Raw genomic sequence first — 21,260 nt, 5'->3', positions numbered from 1 at the left:
TGCCGGGGTAGTGCCTCTTTTCGTGACACTTCTGTCCCCGCAGGCCAGCCTCAGCAGCATCGAAACAGAAATGAAGAAATCTTCTGTCTCCGGGTACCCTCTGCTCCTCCCACCAGAGATCTCGCTCACCCTCAAGCCCCTGCCCAAACGATTCTACTGGAAATCCTTGCGCCAGAAGAGGTCCACCTTAAAACCACTACTGATCCGGCCCAACCCTGTGCCAAAACAAGTGGTGAAGCCCCCTGCCCCGCAGCCCCTTCCCATCAGGATCTTCGGGCAGGTTCCACCACTCATTCAGCCGTCAGTGACAATGCAAGGTATCGTCAACATCCAGCCACTCGGGGTGCAAGCTGGGTGTAAAGCCCACCCCGTGCCATGTGTTACCGCCACTCCGAAGATGTCTGCCCAGTCCACAGCGCCCCAGATACAAGTGATGCTGCCCCCGATCATTGCTCCAAGGCCAAGGAAGTCCCTTATTTGTGCACTACCTAAAAGAAATGCTGAGGAGAAGACCCTGGGGGAAAGGTCGACTCCTATGCTCCAGTCCACGCCTGTTGTCTTCGCTCTTCCGCACGGAGCTTTAAAGCTGGTGAGTTTGGGCTCGGCCTGTGGGGTCCTCCAGCCGCTCAGTACAGGAAATGCAGTTCCCATGACTTCTATGCTGCTCAGTCCACCCCACATAGCGCTCAGCCAGGCACCCACCTCACCGCCCAGCGCTCAGACCGAGCCTGTGGCATCTAAGGCCGGCGCCCAGAAGAGAGAGGACGAGGAGTGGGAGTACGTGTCCATCACCATAAAGGTGGAGGAAGAGTCTGCTGCTGCTGCGCAGGGGAGGGATCAACCCGCTGATGTCACAGAGCACATGACCACAAAGGAGGAGGAGCCTGATGTCCACCCTGAGGAGCCGCAGTCTGTCCTGCACCACCAGAGTATGACTGCTTCCTCTCCAGTCTCACAGACTCAGGTTCCAGGAGATATGGAGGAGCCAGAGGAGGTGAGCCAGAGCCAAAAACCAGAGGGCACAGGGGACTCCCCGAAAAACACCTCCTCCTCCACCGATGGAGATGTGGAGATCAGCAGCCCCGGGGTGGTGCAGAGAGACTCCTCCAGCCCTGCAGAGGGCCAAGACTTGTGTAACGACAAGGATGCCCTCGAAGAAGAAGAAGATGAAGACTTTGATGACCTGACCCAGGACGAGGATGAGATGTCCTCTGAGGAGTCGGTGCTGTCTGTGCCAGAGCTGCAGGTGAGATACCAGGGTGCGGGTGGCAGGCTGGAAACTACTACTCCCAACATGCTAGAGACCATTGATCCAATTGCTGGTGGGTTCAGTGACACTACTCTCTGCTGCCAGGAGACCATGGAGAAGCTGACGTGGCTGGCATCAGAGCGACGTCTGAGTCAGGAGGGAGACTCCGAGGAAAACTCCCAGGAGGAGAACACTGAACCTGAGGAGGAAGAAGAGGAGGAGGAGGAGGGTGCGGACAGTTCATGTCAGAAGCCAGAGGAAATGACTGATGACGCAGGAGACGAGAAACTGCTGCCTAGTCACCACCGCGCACCATCACCAGTCCAAATGGAAACCAGAATGGCCCCAACAGGTAGGTGCTGCCCGTCACCGCTGTATGGAAGGGTGTGCTACTCATCGTCGTGTGACAAGGTGTGCCACCCCTTCACTCCCCCGCTGTGTGACGAGGCGTGCCACCCGTTCACTCCGCCGCTGTGTGACGAGAAACTGCTGCCTAGTCACCAGTCCAAATGGAAACCAGAATGGCCCCAACAGGTAGGTGCTGCCCGACACCGCTGTATGGAAGGGTGTGCTACTCGTCGTGTGACAAGGTGTGCCACCCCTTCACTCCCCCGCTGTGTGACGAGGCGTGCTACCCGTTCACTCTGCCGCTGTGTGACGAGAAACTGCTGCCTAGTCACCACCGTGCACCATCACCAGTCCAAATGGAAACCAGAATGGCCCCAATAGGTAGGTGCTGCCCGACACCGCTGTATGGAAGGGTGTGCTACTCATCGTCGTGTGACAAGGTGTGCCACCTGTTCACTCCGCCGCTGTGTGACGAGGCGTGCCACCCGTTCACTCCGCCGCTGTGTGACGAGGCGTGCCACCCGTTCACTCTGCCGCTGTGTGACTAGGTGTGCCACCCGCCCCCTCGCTGCATGATGATGATGATGGTTTGCCTTTCCCCAGTAGAGCGGCGCCCTGGGGGCAGCAAAGGCCAAAGCACTCACCGCACCCGGAGCAGAAGGGGTCGCACACGAGCCAGCAAGGACACCTCCAAACTGCTGCTATTGTACGATGAGAAGATCCTAACAAAGGACCCGCTGCGGGAGCAGAAGGACATGGCGTTTGCACAGTCCTACCTTAACCGGGTGAGTGGTCTGTGCCTCATATGAGCATCCCTGTAATGTATGCGGCACTGTAACCGCCTCCCACCCCCCCCCCCCCCCCAGGTGCGCGAGGCTCTACACTCCGCCCCCGGAACCTACCAGCAGTTCCTCAACCTCATCTACGAATACGAGACAAAGGGAGATGAGAAGACGGCGGTGGATCTGTACGAGAGCCTGCGGCTGCTCCTGCATGACTGGCCGCAGCTCCTCAGGGATTTTGCTGCTTTTCTGCTCCCGGAACAAGCCTTGGAGTGTGGACTGGTCAGTGACCATATACCTGAGGGGAAGGGGCTGATATCACATGGGAATTGGGGTAATCTGTGTCTCCGCTCTAGTTTGAGGAACAGCAGGCCTTCGATAAAAGTCGCAAGTTCCTCCGCCAGCTGGAGATCTGTTTCCAGGAGAACCCGGCCCAACATCAGAAGATCATCAGACTGTTGCAGAGCTGTGCAGAGTGCCCCCTGCAGGAGATGGGAAAGGTGCGTAATCCCAGACTGTCACTCCGACCCCTGCCTGTCCCGCTTCCACCTAACTGGATTCTGTGTCTTTATAGCTGAAAACTCAGATGTGGCAGCTGCTGAAGGGGCACATGCACCTGCAGGAGGAGTTCTCTCTGTTCTTCGACCAGCTGAGGCCACCGGCCAGCCGTATGGAGGACTTTGAGGTGGTGAACTGGGCTGAGAACAAGGAATACACAGTGAGTGCCTGGCAGAAGTCCCGATGTACCCAGTGGGATACACGGGAGCTCGGGGCACATGCTTGTGATGGCTCCTGTTTCTTTTCCAAGTTTGATGGCTTTGAAGAAGTTACTATACCAGATGTGGAGGAAGAGGAGGAGCAGCACCATCCAAAGGTGGCCGCACCGCCGAGGAGCAAACGGAGGAAATATGCCAGCCATGGGTCAGATAAGAACCAGGAGAATTGTAAGGTATGGTCTCCCACCCGGGCAGAGAGTAATAGGGCGAGCCCCCCAGAGGTTGTCCGTGTGCCTTTTGTCTGAGGTGGCTGTACCTGGAGTCTCATTGTTGTGGTGGAGTTACTGTGTAGTGTTCCTGGTTGTGGGAATAACTATGAATGCTTTCATGTGGCCTGAAGAAAGCTGCTGGTCGTCCCTTTTCTGATGGGGGTAGTTCTATTGGGGTGTTTATAGGACGGTGATTTGGCAGATGGCGGGAAGGAGTGTCCATGCTCTTGTCATGAAGTTGGGGCGGAGCAGCGGATGAAGCGCTGTAAGAGGAGGCTGTGTGTCCCATGTGCCAGTAAGGTGAGTGGTGCCTCGGCCCCTCGCGCCTCGGCCCCTCGCGCCTCGGCCCCTCGCGCCTCGGCTGCCCCGGCCAGCGCCTCGCTCACGCTGTGTCTCACATTTAGGGCTGTGACGGTCGTTCCCAGAGACCGGCTGATGCAGGGGCATCAATCGTGAAGGATGCAGGTGAGCTAAGGAAAGCAGACATGAAAGGGTAAACCTGTCGGTGTTTTGGTTTCTTTAATAAAGATTGCTTTCTGTTGGGTCCAGGAGATTGCAGGAGCGCACCATCTGATGACCATACAGGGACTCAGGGTCTCGGCGTCTCAGTACAGCGATCACGTTCTGGTGCTGATACAGGTAGAGTGAGGCATCAGGCCCGAGGCACCTCATCCCGGGGAGCCAGGAGACCTTATAAACCTCAGCGCTGCCCCAGCCCCCCTGGACTGGAGGTTAGAGATGAGGCTGATGCCCCAGGAATCTCTCCTCCACCCACAACTTCCTCTACCCTATTAATTCCCGCACCCGAGGAGCCCCCCAGCCTCCAGGTAACAGCCCAGGAGGAGCCCACCCTGACTATGTGCGCCAAGAACATCAAGGTCAGCTCCAGCGGAGAGAAGGTCGTGCTCTGGACCAGGTGGGTTCTCGCATGGAAGGGGTAGAGGCTTCATATTTTGGGGTGGGTCTCCCTCGGTGTAGCGCACCCTTCATGCCCCATTTATGTCTGTGTAGGGAGGCTGATCGGGTGATTCTCACCACGTGCCAGGAGCAAGGGACGCACGACGACACGTTTACAGCCATCTCTGCGCATCTTGGTAATAAAAGCCCCTCCGAGGTGAGTGCCCCCAATAATGTGCATGCGACCAGAGCCGGATGCAGCTGCTTTATTCCCGGGTCTCGGGGGAGGGGATATTTACAGTACACAGTGGGGAGGAATAACGAGCCGCGCTCTTCTTCTCGCAGGTGGCACAGCGCTTTCGGGAGCTCATTAACCTCTTCCAGACAGGATGCGTCACCAGCTCGGATGATGAAGACGAGGGCTTGGACAATGTGTCTGACGTGGAGGCAGATGAGGAGGACTAGTGCTCAGTCGCTGTCATCGGTCTCATCGCTCTCCCTGGCGCGGTAGTGGTGGGCCAGGCTCCGCACCTCGTCCATGGCTTCCCTGAAGTCGTCCTGCTCCACCGCAGCGGTAGAGAAGTTCAGCCACCGCCGTACGTCCATCGTGCTGGCCTCATCACACAGGCTGCGGAGCGTCTGATGCAGAGCGCTGGATGTCTGCAGAGCGCTCAGTACCGGGATCCGGCCTACGACTGAGAGGAGCAGCGGGTTATTATTCTACAGGACTTTTACCCCACCCGTGTTGTTACTGCGTCCAGACCGGCCTCGTGCGGAGCACATTGCACTTTCTGAACTTGGGTGAGGGGAGACAAGATGGACAGTCTCTTAGAAATAAAATTGTACAACTTCACCCACATTGTGCTTCAGCTTACAGTTGTCCCCCATACTTTACACTTCTCTCTCTAGGCAACATGATGGGTCACATTTACCATCTTTGCACCCAGTTTTATAGAATGGGCGGCCTTACCTGCTGCCTCTGTTTGGGGCTCCTCCGTGGTAAAGCCATCTTTGGTTATATATGGAGAGAAGAACTGAGGAAATGAAGGCCCTAGTGTGCAAGGGGCCCCCAACACATGAGTGGCGCTGCGGGAAGGAGAGAAGACAACATACCGTGAGTAATGATGGGGAATGGCGCTCTGAAGAAGGCTGCGCATGAAGGTGAACCCACCGCCATTCCTGCATTGTTACCTACAAATGTCACCATAGTTTACTGAAGAGCAATCTGAGGACGGAAGTGGCCAAGAGATGACTGCAAAGCTGTGGCGGTGTACGCAAGTGTGTCCTCAGCACTGACAAAGGCACGCCGAGCCTGGATTCTGCCCATAAGAGCAACTAGTTCGTGTGAGCCCAGGCCGGAGGAAAACTAGCACGAGAATGAAGACCACCGGGCGAACATCAATCTGTAGCAACAGTCACCAAATGGGAGAATTCAGGTCTGCGGCTGCTCGGCCTAGGAGATGGAAGGACGTTACGAGGATGCCACCTCCTAGGCGGTGGTGCACAGGTCCTTGGAAGGACGTTACGAGGATGCCACCTCCTAGGCGGTGGTGCACAGGTCCTTGGAAGGACATTACGAGGATGCCAAGGACCTGTGCACCACCGCCTAGGAGATGGCATCCTCGTAACGTCCTTCCAAGGACCTGTGCACCACTGTCCAGGAGGGATGAGCAGAGCTGCGGCACAGAGCTGCTTACATGGCACCATTCATTCCACAGTGCTGCACAAACATCCCTCCCCCATTGGGGCTCACAGTCCACATCACTTATCACTGTCTTTGGAAAGCGGTGCGGTGCTCCGCCCTGCCCCGAGTATGGCAGGTCGGCGATCTCGAGGACCATGTCATGGTTCCTGCTCCCTAGCTGCAGTAATGGGGGGCTATAGGTTATTTACCACTTCATGACCAGGCCAATTTGACACCTTTCTAAGAACTGCACCCCTCAAGCTGCTCAAGACCACCTTCAAGTTTATTTTTCCTTCCACGTTCCATTTATTTTTGTGACGCACTTGAAAGTTTAATAAACATTTAACTTTTCTTCACAAATGTTACTTTAGACCCATTTTATTTTCACAAGGGTAACAGGAGCAAATGGACCCCAAAACGTGTTGTGCAATTTCTCCTGAGTACGCAGACACCCAATATGTGGTTGAAAACTATTTTTGAGGCAAAGGGCAAAGTTCAGAAGAGAAGGAGCGCCATGTTGGAGAGCAGATTTTGCTGGACTGGTTTGAGGGTGTCATGTCACATTGGTAGACCCCCTGAGGTGCCAAAACAGCAGAAACCCCATTTTACAAACCACCTCTCAATGAACTCATCTATGGGTGCAGTGATCATCTTGACACCACAGGTGTATCATAGAATTTTATACCATTGGGCAGTGAAGAAAAAAAAGACCCTAAGTGTTAGAAGAGCTGAGCCATACTGCGATCTTTGGGAGGCAGAATGAACAAATCAGCAGTAGGTTAAGAATTGTTTTTTTTTTATTTTTTTACGCCGTTCCTCATGCAGTATAAGTGATTAGATGACTTTATTCTTCGGGCCGGTGCAATTACAGCGATACCAGATTTATATCGGGTTTTTATGTTTGCCAGCTGTCACACACTAAAAAAAAACACCCCTTTTTTTTTATTGCACGTCACCATATTTTGCGAGCTATAATTTTTTACATATTTCGGCCGACAGTCATGTGTGCTTGTTTTTAGCGGTACCATGTTTATTTACATGGTCTTTTTGATAGAGTTTTATTCCACTCTTGTTTGGCCGTATGATGATAAAGCATTGTTTTTTTTATGGTGTTCACTAAAGGGGTTAACTAGTGGGACCGCTTTATAAGTCAGGTCGTTCCGGACGCAGCGCTACCACGTATGTGGACTGTGATTAATGGGTTTTTTTTTCAGAAAATTATATTCTATAAAAAAAAAAAATATACCCATAAATAAAATATTTTTTCCCACTTTTTTTTACTCTGTCCCACTATCTGACCTGAGGAAGCGAACGCGAGCACATGTAGAGAGATGCCCCGGGGGCGGGTGAGCGCACCAGCAACCAGCCGAGCAGGGGATGGCACCGCGTGCAGAATACTGTATTGGCTGCAGGCCAACAGCGTACGCCCAACCGGAAGCCTCTGCTGTCTCCTCACAGGTCATGTGTAAAGTACTCCCCTGTGATCCTCCTGCCAGGGTCTGCACTATGTTGACGGGTGGGGGCAGGTGTAAGGGACACACGCACCTACCTGAGCGTGGAGGGGTAAAGGCTGGACAGGTAGTGCTGCAGGACTTCTGCTCCGGTCTTACAAGTGTGAAGAGAAGATGGTGGCCTTGTCCCAGCAGGAAGGTCACTAGGTCCCAAAAAAAATAAAAAATGAACTACTGGAGCATGTTTTGATTAGATGGGGATGGCCACTGCTTTAGCTAGTAGGGGACCACTCACTGCAGCCATGACTGGTCACCTTGTGTGCCACGGCTCTGGGATTCCTCTGAGGACCACGGACTGGGAGAAGATGGCAGTGTCACCTGTACATGGGGAGATGGAGCGCCAGGGGGCAGCGCCCCGGTGTGAGAGCAGTGCATCAGGCAGAGACATGGGGGACTGCAATGGGAAAGGCACCGAACAGGATGCGGAAAGAATCTGAGGAAAGAGCCAGATGTCAGCCACACAGGACCCAATACAGGACCCCCCCAGACCTTACCTACTCGGACCCACCTTCCTGCCACCGAATGTCATCATGTCTGCGAAGTGCAGCATGGAAAGGTCAGAGGATGCCATCCGATAAGGAACAGTCAGTGTATTCAGCGCCACTGCCAGCACTGCGCTGCTGTGGTACTGTGAGCCAGCCTGGAAGACAGAGGCCACCTTGAATGCCAAGGAGGAAAGGAACGCGTGCGGGCCCCACAGACCATCACTCAAAGTGACGGATACGTGCTCTGACGAGAAGGGAACGGCTGCACATCTCAGATGCCACTTACAGAAAGATTGGACAATACGGAGAGCAGAACACAAAGGTGACTAAGAAGATGACACCTCCAGTCCCGGAGCCATGTGCAGCGGCAGCCGGTGCCTTCATTCCAGAGCGCCACGGCATAAGACTAGTGACAGAAGCTTTTACACAAACCTATGATTGCTGATGGCGGCAGAAGGTCCTGGACACTGAGACCTTGTGCCTCAGAAAAAATTGGACAGAACGTAGCTATACTAGTAAAAGATGTGTTGTATCTTCCCAGCCTAGAAGGAGGCGTGCTGTTACCTGCAGAGCGTGTGGCTGAGACATGACAAGTGGAGAATCCTGGAGAAAAAAGGGTGGTGGCCAATGCCAAATAAAGGAACAGGCTTTACACCCACACGGGGCAGAGACAACTGGGTCACCGACAGCAGAGGAAGGAAAGCCAAACATGCAGAGGGATCAGGGAGCTCCACTCACATCATACAGCAGGTGCGGGAAGGCGGTCCGGGATCCTGCTCTCCGGCCCAGGCTGGCCATAACCGATAGAGGGGAGAAGAGTGAACTGTGGTTACTGAGGGGCCCAAGGGCCAGAATACAGTTCATGAGTTGGTACACAGCCTTAGATGGGTCCTAGAAGAAAATCAGACAAGTGATGCCAGCTCCTGCCCCTGGGACCACACATGACCTCTCTTGCTGCACCTCACCCTTTCTCCTGATGGAGCAGGACATGTGCCGAAGCTCAGAATCCCTCGTCCTGGATACTCATCATGTAACATCTCTGCCATCCGGACTCCGACTCCAGAGAAGCCACCCTGTGTGTCACAGAGGAGCTGGAAACCCTGGGGAAGAGTGAGAATGGAGTGTAAGCGAACTGCTCCACCACATACAGCCATCGCCACGTGGTATACAGCCCTGTACGTCAGCCCTGAGCGTGACCCTCCTGCCCACGCTCGCCCGAGGGAGGCCGCGGCCCTCCTGCCCACGCTCGCCCGAGGGAGGCCGCGGCCCTCCTGCCCACGCTCGCCCGAGGTCCTTGTCCCCAACCTCACCTGTAAGTAGTCACATTCCTCAGTGAAGAAGTGTAGTCTGTCTTCAACTTCTTCCAGGTGGGTCTTGAACATGGCCTCCCCCTGGCTGAATGACTCCAGTCCATCCATGGCTCTAGGACATGAGCATGCAGGTGTATGAGTGGGATACTACCCCCAGCAGACAAGTTCTGTCCTCCTCCCCTTTCATACTTACCCCTCATGACTGTGACTGTTCACAATGCACAGAGATTTGGAGTGAAGTCGTGTCTGTAAGATGTCCGACCAAATCCAACTGCTGCTTGGTGCGGCAGAAGACTTCTCTGTTCTGCCCCCGGAAGGCAATGCCTGGCACAGCCCTGAGGACAAGTGAAGCATCGAGTGCAGTGTAACAGCCATATCACCTACCACTAAGCTCCGGCCTCACCCGTACGCCCCCGCTGCAGACCTCCGGCCTCACCCGTACGCCCCCGCCGCAGCAGACCTCAGTACAGAACAGTATAGCGTTACACTACACCATTGTACAACATTTTATCATTTTGTTACCAATGGGCAGGAATAGGAACCCCTCCTTCTCCATTCACCTTTATGGCCATCCCTGGGGGTCCCGTCTTCTGCCTGATAACATAGGACAGGTGGGTCAGACTGAGGAAACGCCCTGTGACCGCGTCATATGATATGGTGACCCCAGGACTTACCTGCGAGTCCTCGGGGTCTTCCCTGTGCACGCTCACATTCCCATTCCTGAAACATGAGACCACAACTGTCCATGAGTGACAGAGCGGCGAGACCGCGCAGGAAGAGCGGCGAGACCGCGCAGGAAGAGCGGCGAAACCGCGCAGGAAGAGCGGCGAAACCGCGCAGGAAGAGCGGCGAAACCGCGCAGGAAGAGCGGGGAAACCGCGCAGGAAGAGCGGGGAAACGGGAGGAAGAGCGGGGAAACAGGGGAGGAAGAGCGGGGAAACAGGGGAGGAAGAGCGGGGAAACAGGGGAGCGAGGAGCCCGCGCAGGGGGAGCGGGGAAACAGAGGGGAGCGGCGAGCCCACGCAGAAAGAGCGGGGAAACAGAGGGGAGCGGCGAGCCCGCGGAGGAAGAGGGGGGAAACAGAGGGGAGCGAGGAGCCCGCGCAGGGGGAGCGGCGAGCCCACGCAGAAAGAGCGGGGAGACAGAGGGGAGCGAGGAGCCCGCACAGGGGTAGCGGGGAAAAAGAGGGGAGCGGCGAGCCCGCGCAGGAAGAGCGGGTAAACAGAAGGGAGCGGGGAAACCGCGCAGGAAGAGCGGGGACATGGAGGGGAGCGAGGAGCCCGCGCAGAGGGAAGCGGGAAAACAGAGGGGAGAGGCGAGCAAGGAGTCCGCGAAGGTGACGGAGGGGTGGGCGGAGCAGGCTGTGGACTCTCCTGCATCTACTGCCCCAGACCCAACAGGGTGGGGGCATTGTCTTACCAGGCTGGCACACCATGACTTGTGCTGCTGTCCTCATCGGAGTAGCCTTCTCTCAGTGAGCGGATGCTCCCTACAAGACAGACGAGGCAGTCATCAGCCTCAATGCCAGCCTCCACCTGAGGCACAAGAAGTCCCCACCACCTAAAGGGGCCAATGCCGGCAGCACACCCCAAAACCTAAACCTCAAATAACACAGTAGATAAATGGGGAAAAGAGGGAGGGAGCAGCAGCAGTGGTGGAGTATATAGCCGGTGAGGGGGATGATGCATATACTATGTATGCCTGGTAATCAGGACCCCGGGGAGGCAGCCCCTGTACAGCAGACGTCGCCCCCTTCTACCATTAGTGACGGCTGCGGGTCTCACCTTTCAGGTCCAGAATAATGAGTCGCGGTGTGTAAGTCTCCACTCCGCTCCGAGTAGCACCGCGCCGGAAGAGGACGTCACTGCAGAGCTCGCTCTCCTGGGAGAACTCCGCCTCCTGCAACACAACACGGCGACATCAGGCTCCGCCCCGGGATCATCCCGGTACACCGCCAACCACAGACTGCTCCTAAAAGCACTGCTATATCATTACCAGCGCCGCCCGTCACCCCGGTGCCCCGCAGCCAGCGCCGCTCACCTGCCGCCCGTCACCCCGGTGCCCCGCAGCCAGCGCCGCTCACCTGCCGCCCGTCACCCCGGTGCCCCGCAGCCAGCGCCGCTCACCTGCCGCCCGTCACCCCGGTGCCCCGCAGCCAGCGCCGCTCACCTGTCGCCCGGTGCCCCGCAGCCAGCGCCGCTCACCTGCCACCAGTCATCCCGGTGCCAGCGCCGCTCACCTGTCGCCCGTCAGCCCGCAGCCAACGCCGCTCACCTGTCGCCCGTCACCCCGGTGCACCGCCGCTCACCTGTCGCCCGGTGCCCCGCAGCCAGAGCCGCTCACCTGCCACCAGTCACCCCGGTGCCAGCGCCGCTCACCTGTCGCCCGGTGCCCCGCAGCCAGCGCCGCTCACCTGCCACCAGTCACCCCGGTGCCAGCGCCGCTCACCTGTCGCCCGTCAGCCCGCAGCCAACGCCGCTCACCTGTCGCCCGTCACCCCGGTGCCCCGCAGCCAGCGCCGCTCACCTGTCGCCCGGTGCCCCGCAGCCAGCGCCGCTCACCTGCCACCAGTCATCCCGGTGCCAGCGCCGCTCACCTGTCGCCCGTCAGCCCGCAGCCAACGCCGCTCACCTGTAGCCCGTCACCCCGGTGCACCGCCGCTCACCTGTCGCCCGGTGCCCCGCAGCCAGAGCCGCTCACCTGTCGCCCGTCAGCCCGCAGCCAGCGCCGCTCACCTGTCGCCCGTCAGCCCGCAGCCAGCGCCGCTCACCTGTCGCCCGTCACCCCGGTGCACCGCAGCCAGCGCCGCTCACCTGCCGCCCGTCACCCCGGTGCACCGCAGCCAGCGCCGCTCACCTGCCGCCCGTCACCCCGGTGCCCCGCAGCCAGCGCCGCTCACCTGCCGCCCCGCAGCCAGTGCCGCTCACCTGTCGCCCGGTGCCCCGCAGCCAGAGCCGCTCACCTGCCACCAGTCACCCCGGTGCCAGCGCCGCTCACCTGTCGCCCGTCAGCCCGCAGCCAGCGCCGCTCACCTGTCGCCCGTCACCCCGGTGCACCGCAGCCAGCGCCGCTCACCTGCCGCCCGTCACCCCGGTGCACCGCAGCCAGCGCCGCTCACCTGCCGCCCGTCACCCCGGTGCCCCGCAGCCAGCGCCGCTCACCTGTCGCCCGTCAGCCAGCGCCGCTTACCTATCGACCGTCACCCCGGTGCACCGCAGCCAGCGCCGCTCACCTGCCGCCCGTCACCCCGGTGCACCGCAGCCAGCACCGCTCACCTGCCGCCCGTCACCCCGGTGCCCCGCAGCAGCCAGCGCCGCTCACCTGCCGCCCATCACCCCGGTGCCCCGCAGCCAGCGCCGCTCATCTGCCGCCCGTCGCCCCGCAGCCAGCGCCGCTCACCTGCCGCCCGTGCCGCTCACCTGTTGGCCGGTGCACCGCAGCCAGCGCCGCTCACCTGCCGCCCGTCACCCCGGTGCCCCGCAGCCAGCGCCGCTCACCTGTCGCCCGTCACCCCGGTGCACCGCAGCCAGCGCCGCTCACCTGTCGCCCGTCACCCCGGTGCCCCGCAGCCAGCGCCGCTCACCTGTCGCCCGTCACCCCGGTGCCCCGCAGCCAGCGCCGCTCACCTGCCGCCCGTCACCCCGGTGCCCCGCAGCCAGCGCCGATCACCTGCCGCCCGTCACCCCGGTGCCCCGCAGCCAGCGCCGCTCACCTGCCGCCCGTCACCCCGGTGCTCCGCAGCCAGCGCCGCTCACCTGTCGCCCGTCACCCCGGTGCCCCGCAGCCAGCGCCGCTCACCTGTCGCCCGTCACCCCGGTGCCCCGCAGCCAGCGCCGCTCACCTGCCGCCCGTCACCCCGGTGCCCCGCAGCCAGCGCCGCTCACCTGTCGCCCGTCACCCCGGTGCCCCGCAGCCAGCGCCGCTCACCTGCCGCCCGTCACCCCGGTGCACCGCAGCCAGCGCCGCTCACCTGTCGCCCGTCACCCCGGTGCCCCGCAGCCAGCGCCGCTCACCTGTCGCCCGTCACCCCGGTGCACCGCAGCCAGCGCCGCTCACCTGCCGCCCGTCAAACCGGTGCCCCGCAGCCAGCGCCGCTCACCTGTCGCCCGTCACCCCGGTGCCCCGCAGCCAGCGCCGCTCACCTGCCGCCCGTCACCCCGGTGCTCCGCAGCCAGCGCCGCTCACCTGCCGCCCGTCACCCCGGTGCCCCGCAGCCAGCGCCGCTCACCTGCCGCCCGTCACCCCGGTGCCCCGCAGTCAGCGCCGCTCACCTGCCGCCCGTCACCCCGGTGCTCCGCAGCCAGCGCCGCTCACTTGTCGCCCGTCACCCCGGTGCTCCGCAGTCAGCGCCGCTCACCTGTCGCCCGTCACCCCGGTGCTCCGCAGCCAGCGCCGCTCACCTGTCGCCCGTCACCCCGGTGCCCCGCAGCCAGCGCCGCTCACCTGCCGCCCGTCACCCCGGTGCCCCGCAGCCAGCGCCGCTCACCTGCCGCCCGTCACCCCGGTGCTCCGCAGCCAGCGCCGCTCACCTGCCGCCCGTCACCCCGGTGCCCCGCAGCCAGCGCCGCTCACCTGTCGCCCGTCACCCCGGTGCCCCGCAGCCAGCGCCGCTCACCTGTCGCCCGTCACCCCGGTGCCAGCGCCGCTCACCTGCCGCCCGTCACCCCGGTGCCCCGCAGCCAGCGCCGCTCACCTGCCGCCCGTCACCCCGGTGCCACGCAGCCAGCGCCGCTCACCTGCCGCCCGTCACCCCGGTGCCAGCGCAGCTCACCTGTCGCCCGTCACCCCGGTGCACCGCAGCCAGCGCCGCTCGCCTGTCGCCCGTCACCCCGGTGCTCCTCAGCCAGCGCCGCTCACCTGCCGCCCGTCACCCCGGTGCCAGCGCCGCTCACCTGCCGCCCGTCACCCCGGTGCAAGCGCCGCTCACCTGTCGCCCGTCACCCCGGTGCCCCGCAGCCAGCGCCGCTCACCTGTCGCCCGTCACCCCGGTGCACTGCAGCCAGCGCCGCTCACCTGCCGCCCGTCACCCCGGTGCCAGCGCCGCTCACCTGCCGCCCGGTGCCCCGCAGCCAGCGCCGCTCACCTGTCGCCCGTCACCCCGGTGCCCCGCAGCCAGCGCCGCTCACCTGCCACCCGTCACCCCGGTGCCAGCGCCGCTCACCTGTTGCCCGTCACCCCGGTGCCCCGCAGCCAGCGCCGCTCAACTGTCGCCCGTCACCCCGGTGCCCCGCAGCCAGCGCCGCTCACCTGCCGCCCGTCACCCCGGTGCCAGCGCCGCTCACCTGTCGCCCGTCACCCCGGTGCACCGCAGCCAGCGCCGCTCACCTGTCGCCCGTCACCCCGGTGCTCCGCAGCCAGCGCCGCTCACCTGTCGCCCGTCACCCCGCAGCCAGCGCCGCTCACCTGCCGCCCGTCACCAGCGCCGCTCACCTGCCGCCCGTCACCCCGATGCCCCGCAGCCAGCGCCGCTCACCTGCCGCCAGTCACCCCGGTGCACCGCAGCCAGCGCCGCTCACCTGTCGCCCGTCACCCCGGTGCACCGCAGCCAGCGCCGCTCACCTGTCGCCCGTCAGCCCCGGTGCCCCGCAGCCAGCGCCGCTCACCTGTCGCCCGTCAGCCCCGGTGCCCCGCAGCCAGCGCCGCTCACCTGCCGCCCGTCACCCCGGTGCCCCGCAGCCAGCGCCGCTCACCTGTCGCCCGTCACCCCGGTGCCCCGCAGCCAGCGCCGCTCACCTGTCGCCCGGTGCCCCGCAGCCAGCGCCGCTCACCTGCCACCAGTCACCCCGGTGCCAGCGCCGCTCACCTGTCGCCCGTCAGCCCGCAGCCAACGCCGCTCACCTGTCGCCCGTCAGCCCGGTGCCCCGCAGACAGCGCCGCTCACCTGTCGCCCGGTGCCCCACAGACAGCGCCGCTCACCTGCCACCAGTCACCCCGGTGCACCGCAGCCAGCGCCGCTCACCTGTCGCCCGTCACCCCGGTGCACCGCAGCCAGCGCCGCTCACCTGTGCCCCGGTGCACCGCAGCCAGCGCCGCTCACCTGTCGCCCGGTGCACCGCAGCCAGCGCCGCTCACCTGTCGCCCGGTGCCCCGCAGCCAGCGCTGCTCACCTGCCACCAGTCACCCCGGTGCCAGCGCCGCTCACCTGTCGCCCGTCAGCCCGCAGCCAACGCCGCTCACCTGTCGCCCGTCACCCCGGTGCACCGCCGCTCACCTGTCGCCCGGTGCCCCGCAGCCAGAGCCGCTCACCTGTCGCCCGTCAGCCCGCAGCCAGCGCCGCTCACCTGTCGCCCGTCAGCCCGCAGCCAGCGCCGCTCACCTGTCGCCCGTCACCCCGGTGCACCGCAGCCAGCGCCGCTCACCTGCCGCCCGTCACCCCGGTGCACCGCAGCCAGCGCCGCTCACCTGCCGCCCGTCACCCCGGTGCCCCGCAGCCAGCGCCGCTCACCTGCCGCCCCGCAGCCAGTGCCGCTCACCTGTCGCCCGGTGCCCCGCAGCCAGAGCCGCTCACCTGCCACCAGTCACCCCGGTGCCAGCGCCGCTCACCTGTCGCCCGTCAGCCCGCAGCCAGCGCCGCTCACCTGTCGCCCGTCACCCCGGTGCACCGCAGCCAGCGCCGCTCACCTGCCGCCCGTCACCCCGGTGCACCGCAGCCAGCGCCGCTCACCTGCCGCCCGTCACCCCGGTGCCCCGCAGCCAGCGCCGCTCACCTGTCGCCCGTCAGCCAGCGCCGCTTACCTATCGACCGTCACCCCGGTGCACCGCAGCCAGCGCCGCTCACCTGCCGCCCGTCACCCCGGTGCACCGCAGCCAGCACCGCTCACCTGCCGCCCGTCACCCCGGTGCCCCGCAGCAGCCAGCGCCGCTCACCTGCCGCCCATCACCCCGGTGCCCCGCAGCCAGCGCCGCTCATCTGCCGCCCGTCGCCCCGCAGCCAGCGCCGCTCACCTGCCGCCCGTGCCGCTCACCTGTTGGCCGGTGCACCGCAGCCAGCGCCGCTCACCTGCCGCCCGTCACCCCGGTGCCCCGCAGCCAGCGCCGCTCACCTGTCGCCCGTCACCCCGGTGCACCGCAGCCAGCGCCGCTCACCTGTCGCCCGTCACCCCGGTGCCCCGCAGCCAGCGCCGCTCACCTGTCGCCCGTCACCCCGGTGCCCCGCAGCCAGCGCCGCTCACCTGCCGCCCGTCACCCCGGTGCCCCGCAGCCAGCGCCGATCACCTGCCGCCCGTCACCCCGGTGCCCCGCAGCCAGCGCCGCTCACCTGCCGCCCGTCACCCCGGTGCTCCGCAGCCAGCGCCGCTCACCTGTCGCCCGTCACCCCGGTGCCCCGCAGCCAGCGCCGCTCACCTGTCGCCCGTCACCCCGGTGCCCCGCAGCCAGCGCCGCTCACCTGTCGCCCGTCACCCCGGTGCCCCGCAGCCAGCGCCGCTCACCTGCCGCCCGTCACCCCGGTGCCCCGCAGCCAGCGCCGCTCACCTGTCGCCCGTCACCCCGGTGCCCCGCAGCCAGCGCCGCTCACCTGCCGCCCGTCACCCCGGTGCACCGCAGCCAGCGCCGCTCACCTGTCGCCCGTCACCCCGGTGCCCCGCAGCCAGCGCCGCTCACCTGTCGCCCGTCACCCCGGTGCACCGCAGCCAGCGCCGCTCACCTGCCGCCCGTCAAACCGGTGCCCCGCAGCCAGCGCCGCTCACCTGTCGCCCGTCACCCCGGTGCCCCGCAGCCAGCGCCGCTCACCTGCCGCCCGTCACCCCGGTGCTCCGCAGCCAGCGCCGCTCACCTGCCGCCCGTCACCCCGGTGCCCCGCAGCCAGCGCCGCTCACCTGCCGCCCGTCACCCCGGTGCCCCGCAGTCAGCGCCGCTCACCTGCCGCCCGTCACCCCGGTGCTCCGCAGCCAGCGCCGCTCACTTGTCGCCCGTCACCCCGGTGCTCCGCAGTCAGCGCCGCTCACCTGTCGCCCGTCACCCCGGTGCTCCGCAGCCAGCGCCGCTCACCTGTCGCCCGTCACCCCGGTGCCCCGCAGCCAGCGCCGCTCACCTGCCGCCCGTCACCCCGGTGCCCCGCAGCCAGCGCCGCTCACCTGCCGCCCGTCACCCCGGTGCTCCGCAGCCAGCGCCGCTCACCTGCCGCCCGTCACCCCGGTGCCCCGCAGCCAGCGCCGCTCACCTGTCGCCCGTCACCCCGGTGCCCCGCAGCCAGCGCCGCTCACCTGTCGCCCGTCACCCCGGTGCCAGCGCCGCTCACCTGCCGCCCGTCACCCCGGTGCCCCGCAGCCAGCGCCGCTCACCTGCCGCCCGTCACCCCGGTGCCCCGCAGCCAGCGCCGCTCACCTGCCGCCCGTCACCCCGGTGCCAGCGCAGCTCACCTGTCGCCCGTCACCCCGGTGCACCGCAGCCAGCGCCGCTCACCTGTCGCCCGTCACCCCGGTGCTCCTCAGCCAGCGCCGCTCACCTGCCGCCCGTCACCCCGGTGCCAGCGCCGCTCACCTGCCGCCCGTCACCCCGGTGCAAGCGCCGCTCACCTGTCGCCCGTCACCCCGGTGCCCCGCAGCCAGCGCCGCTCACCTGTCGCCCGTCACCCCGGTGCACTGCAGCCAGCGCCGCTCACCTGCCGCCCGTCACCCCGGTGCCAGCGCCGCTCACCTGCCGCCCGGTGCCCCGCAGCCAGCGCCGCTCACCTGTCGCCCGGTGCCCCGCAGCCAGCGCCGCTCACCTGCCGCCCGTCACCCCGGTGCCAGCGCCGCTCACCTGTTGCCCGTCACCCCGGTGCCCCGCAGCCAGCGCCGCTCAACTGTCGCCCGTCACCCCGGTGCCCCGCAGCCAGCGCCGCTCACCTGCCGCCCGTCACCCCGGTGCCAGCGCCGCTCACCTGTCGCCCGTCACCCCGGTGCACCGCAGCCAGCGCCGCTCACCTGTCGCCCGTCACCCCGGTGCTCCGCAGCCAGCGCCGCTCACCTGTCGCCCGTCACCCCGCAGCCAGCGCCGCTCACCTGCCGCCCGTCACCAGCGCCGCTCACCTGCCGCCCGTCACCCCGATGCCCCGCAGCCAGCGCCGCTCACCTGCCGCCAGTCACCCCGGTGCACCGCAGCCAGCGCCGCTCACCTGTCGCCCGTCACCCCGGTGCACCGCAGCCAGCGCCGCTCACCTGTCGCCCGTCAGCCCCGGTGCCCCGCAGCCAGCGCCGCTCACCTGTCGCCCGTCAGCCCCGGTGCCCCGCAGCCAGCGCCGCTCACCTGCCGCCCGTCACCCCGGTGCCCCGCAGCCAGCGCCGCTCACCTGTCGCCCGTCACCCCGGTGCCCCGCAGCCAGCGCCGCTCACCTGTCGCCCGGTGCCCCGCAGCCAGCGCCGCTCACCTGCCACCAGTCACCCCGGTGCCAGCGCCGCTCACCTGTCGCCCGTCAGCCCGCAGCCAACGCCGCTCACCTGTCGCCCGTCAGCCCGGTGCCCCGCAGACAGCGCCGCTCACCTGTCGCCCGGTGCCCCACAGACAGCGCCGCTCACCTGCCACCAGTCACCCCGGTGCACCGCAGCCAGCGCCGCTCACCTGTCGCCCGTCACCCCGGTGCACCGCAGCCAGCGCCGCTCACCTGTGCCCCGGTGCACCGCAGCCAGCGCCGCTCACCTGTCGCCCGGTGCACCGCAGCCAGCGCCGCTCACCTGTCGCCCGGTGCCCCGCAGCCAGCGCTGCTCACCTGCCACCAGTCACCCCGGTGCCAGCGCCGCTCACCTGTCGCCCGTCAGCCCGCAGCCAACGCCGCTCACCTGTCGCCCGTCACCCCGGTGCACCGCCGCTCACCTGTCGCCCGGTGCCCCGCAGCCAGCGCCGCTCACCTGTCGCCCGGTGCCCCGCAGCCAGCGCCGCTCACCTGTCGCCCGTCACCCCGGTGCCCCGCAGCCAGCGCCGCTCACCTTTCGCCCGGTGCCCCGCAGCCAGCGCCGCTCACCTGCCACCAGTCACCCCGGTGCCAGCGCCGCTCACCTGTCGCCCGTCAGCCCGCAGCCAACGCCGCTCACCTGTCGCCCGTCACCCCGGTGCACCGCCGCTCACCTGTCGCCCGGTGCCCCGCAGCCAGAGCCGCTCACCTGCCACCAGTCACCCCGGTGCCAGCGCCGCTCACCTGTCGCCCGTCAGCCCGCAGCCAGCGCCGCTCACCTGTCGCCCGTCACCCCGGTGCACCGCAGCCAGCGCCGCTCACCTGCCGCCCGTCACCCCGGTGCACCGCAGCCAGCGCCGCTCACCTGCCGCCCGTCACCCCGGTGCCCCGCAGCCAGCGCCGCTCACCTGCCGCCCCGCAGCCAGTGCCGCTCACCTGCCGCCCGGTGCACCGCAGCCAGCGCCGCTCACCTGTCGCCCGTCAGCCAGTGCCGCTTACCTGTCGACCGTCACCCCGGTGCACCGCAGCCAGCGCCGCTCACCTGCCGCCCGTCACCCCGGTGCACCGCAGCCAGCGCCGCTCACCTGCCGCCCGTCACCCCGGTGCCCCGCAGCCAGCGCCGCTCACCTGCCGCCCATCACCCCGGTGCCCCGCAGCCAGCGCCGCTCATCTGCCGCCCGTGCCGCTCACCTGTTGGCCGGTGCACCGCAGCCAGCGCCGCTCACCTGCCGCCCGTCACCCCGGTGCCCCGCAGCCAGCGCCGCTCACCTGTCGCCCGTCACCCCGGTGCACCGCAGCCAGCGCCGCTCACCTGTCGCCCGTCACCCCGGTGCACCGCAGCCAGCGCCGCTCACCTGTCGCCCGTCACCCCGGTGCCCCGCAGCCAGCGCCGCTCACCTGCCGCCCGTCACCCCGGTGCCCCGCAGCCAGCGCCGCTCACCTGCCGCCCGTCACCCCGGTGCCCCGCAGCCAGCGCCGCTCACCTGCCGCCCGTCACCCCGGTGCCCCGCAGCCAGCGCCGCTCACCTGCCGCCCGTCACCCCGGTGCCCCGCAGCCAGCGCCGCTCACCTGCCGCCCGTCACCCCGGTGCCCCGCAGCCAGCGCCGCTCACCTGTCGCCCGTCACCCCGGTGCTCCGCAGCCAGCGCCGCTCACCTGCCGCCCGTCACCCCGATGCCCCGCAGCCAGCGCCGCTCACCTGCCGCCCGTCACCCCGATGCCCCGCAGCCAGCGCCGCTCACCTGCCGCCCGTCACCCCGGTGCCCCGCAGCCAGCGCCGCTCACCTGCCGCCCGTCACCCCGGTGCACCGCAGCCAGCGCCGCTCACCTGTCGCCCGTCACCCCGGTGCTCCGCAGCCAGCGCCGCTCACCTGTCGCCCGTCACCCCGGTGCTCCGCAGCCAGCGCCGCTCACCTGTCGCCCGTCACCCCGGTGCTCCGCAGCCAGCGCCGCTCACCTGTCGCCCGTCACCCCGGTGCTCCGCAGCCAGCGCCGCTCACCTGCCGCCCGTCACCCCGGTGCCCCGCAGCCAGCGCCGCTCACCTGCCGCCCGTCACCCCGGTGCCCCGCAGCCAGCGCCGCTCACCTGCCGCCCGTCACCCCGGTGCTCCGCAGCCAGCGCCGCTCACCTGCCGCCCGTCACCCCGGTGCTCCGCAGCCAGCGCCGCTCACCTGCCGCCCGTCACCCCGGTGCTCCGCAGCCAGCGCCGCTCACCTGCCGCCCGTCACCCCGGTGCTCCGCAGCCAGCGCCGCTCACCTGTCGCCCGTCACCCCGGTGCTCCGCAGCCAGCGCCGCTCACCTGCCGCCCGTCACCCCGGTGCTCCGCAGCCAGCGCCGCTCACCTGCCGCCCGTCGCCCCGGTGCTCCGCAGCCAGCGCCGCTCACCTGCCGCCCGTCGCCATGGCACCCCCCTCCTCCGGGTACCTCACGCCCCCTTCTCAGCTGCCCCCCGCACGTTACCTGCAGACTCCACCATTGCGCTCCCACACAGTTCGCATAATGTCCGAGCTGCAGCGTCACCACCTCTCTGCACCGCGCCATGTGCGCTCTCACTGCACACCGGGAACCAGGCCGCAGCCGGTAACCATGGCAGCCGGCAGTCTCCTCCGTGATTGGTCCATAGCATGTCAGTCACTA

General features: G+C 66.0%; 2 protein-coding genes across 2 annotated transcripts in view; one reads left to right on the top strand and one right to left on the bottom strand.

The window, feature by feature from the left end:
- Positions 1 to 5,788, top strand: part of GON4L (gon-4 like) — a 16,843-nt gene extending 11,055 nt beyond the window's left edge. The window contains 12 exon segments of the mRNA XM_073637258.1: positions 44 to 1,246; positions 1,355 to 1,601; positions 2,204 to 2,382; positions 2,464 to 2,661; positions 2,736 to 2,879; positions 2,954 to 3,097; positions 3,188 to 3,328; positions 3,551 to 3,664; positions 3,769 to 3,829; positions 3,914 to 4,280; positions 4,376 to 4,478; positions 4,607 to 5,788. Of these exon segments, the coding sequence (XP_073493359.1) occupies positions 44 to 1,246; positions 1,355 to 1,601; positions 2,204 to 2,382; positions 2,464 to 2,661; positions 2,736 to 2,879; positions 2,954 to 3,097; positions 3,188 to 3,328; positions 3,551 to 3,664; positions 3,769 to 3,829; positions 3,914 to 4,280; positions 4,376 to 4,478; positions 4,607 to 4,726 (3,021 nt within the window). The 3' untranslated portion in view covers positions 4,727 to 5,788.
- On the bottom strand, positions 4,513 to 21,260 carry MSTO1 (misato mitochondrial distribution and morphology regulator 1). The gene is made up of 14 exons (XM_073637259.1): positions 21,084 to 21,260; positions 11,036 to 11,150; positions 10,671 to 10,740; positions 9,926 to 9,971; positions 9,812 to 9,845; positions 9,445 to 9,586; positions 9,252 to 9,363; positions 8,907 to 9,041; positions 8,680 to 8,832; positions 7,965 to 8,096; positions 7,711 to 7,889; positions 7,495 to 7,599; positions 5,232 to 5,347; positions 4,513 to 4,956 (listed from the first exon to the last, which is right to left on the bottom strand). Exons 1-14 carry the CDS (start codon positions 21,162 to 21,164, stop codon positions 4,730 to 4,732), a joined length of 1,647 nt encoding a protein of 548 aa, XP_073493360.1. The 5' UTR covers positions 21,165 to 21,260; the 3' UTR covers positions 4,513 to 4,729.

Source organism: Phyllobates terribilis, unplaced genomic scaffold (assembly GCF_046119375.1).
Source record: "Phyllobates terribilis strain yellow unplaced genomic scaffold, ASM4611937v1 Scaffold_6__1_contigs__length_29720123, whole genome shotgun sequence".
In the NCBI taxonomy this organism is placed as follows: Eukaryota; Metazoa; Chordata; class Amphibia; order Anura; family Dendrobatidae; genus Phyllobates; species Phyllobates terribilis.
Note: the sequence above shows the minus strand (reverse complement) of the source record. Positions and strands in the feature narration are given on the sequence as shown.

Excerpts from the sequence above, each read along its gene's own strand:
- MSTO1 (XM_073637259.1), bottom strand. The coding sequence starts at position 21,164 with ATGGCGCGGTGCAGAGAGGTGGTGACGCTGCAGCTCGGACATTATGCG. Across the intron at positions 9,846-9,925 it reads AAGACCCCGAGGACTCGCAG|GCAGAAGACGGGACCCCCAG; the intron begins GTAAGTCCTGGG and ends CTATGTTATCAG. Across the intron at positions 8,097-8,679 it reads TCCCGCACCTGCTGTATGAT|GCTGGCTCACAGTACCACAG; the intron begins GTGAGTGGAGCT and ends TCTGTCTTCCAG.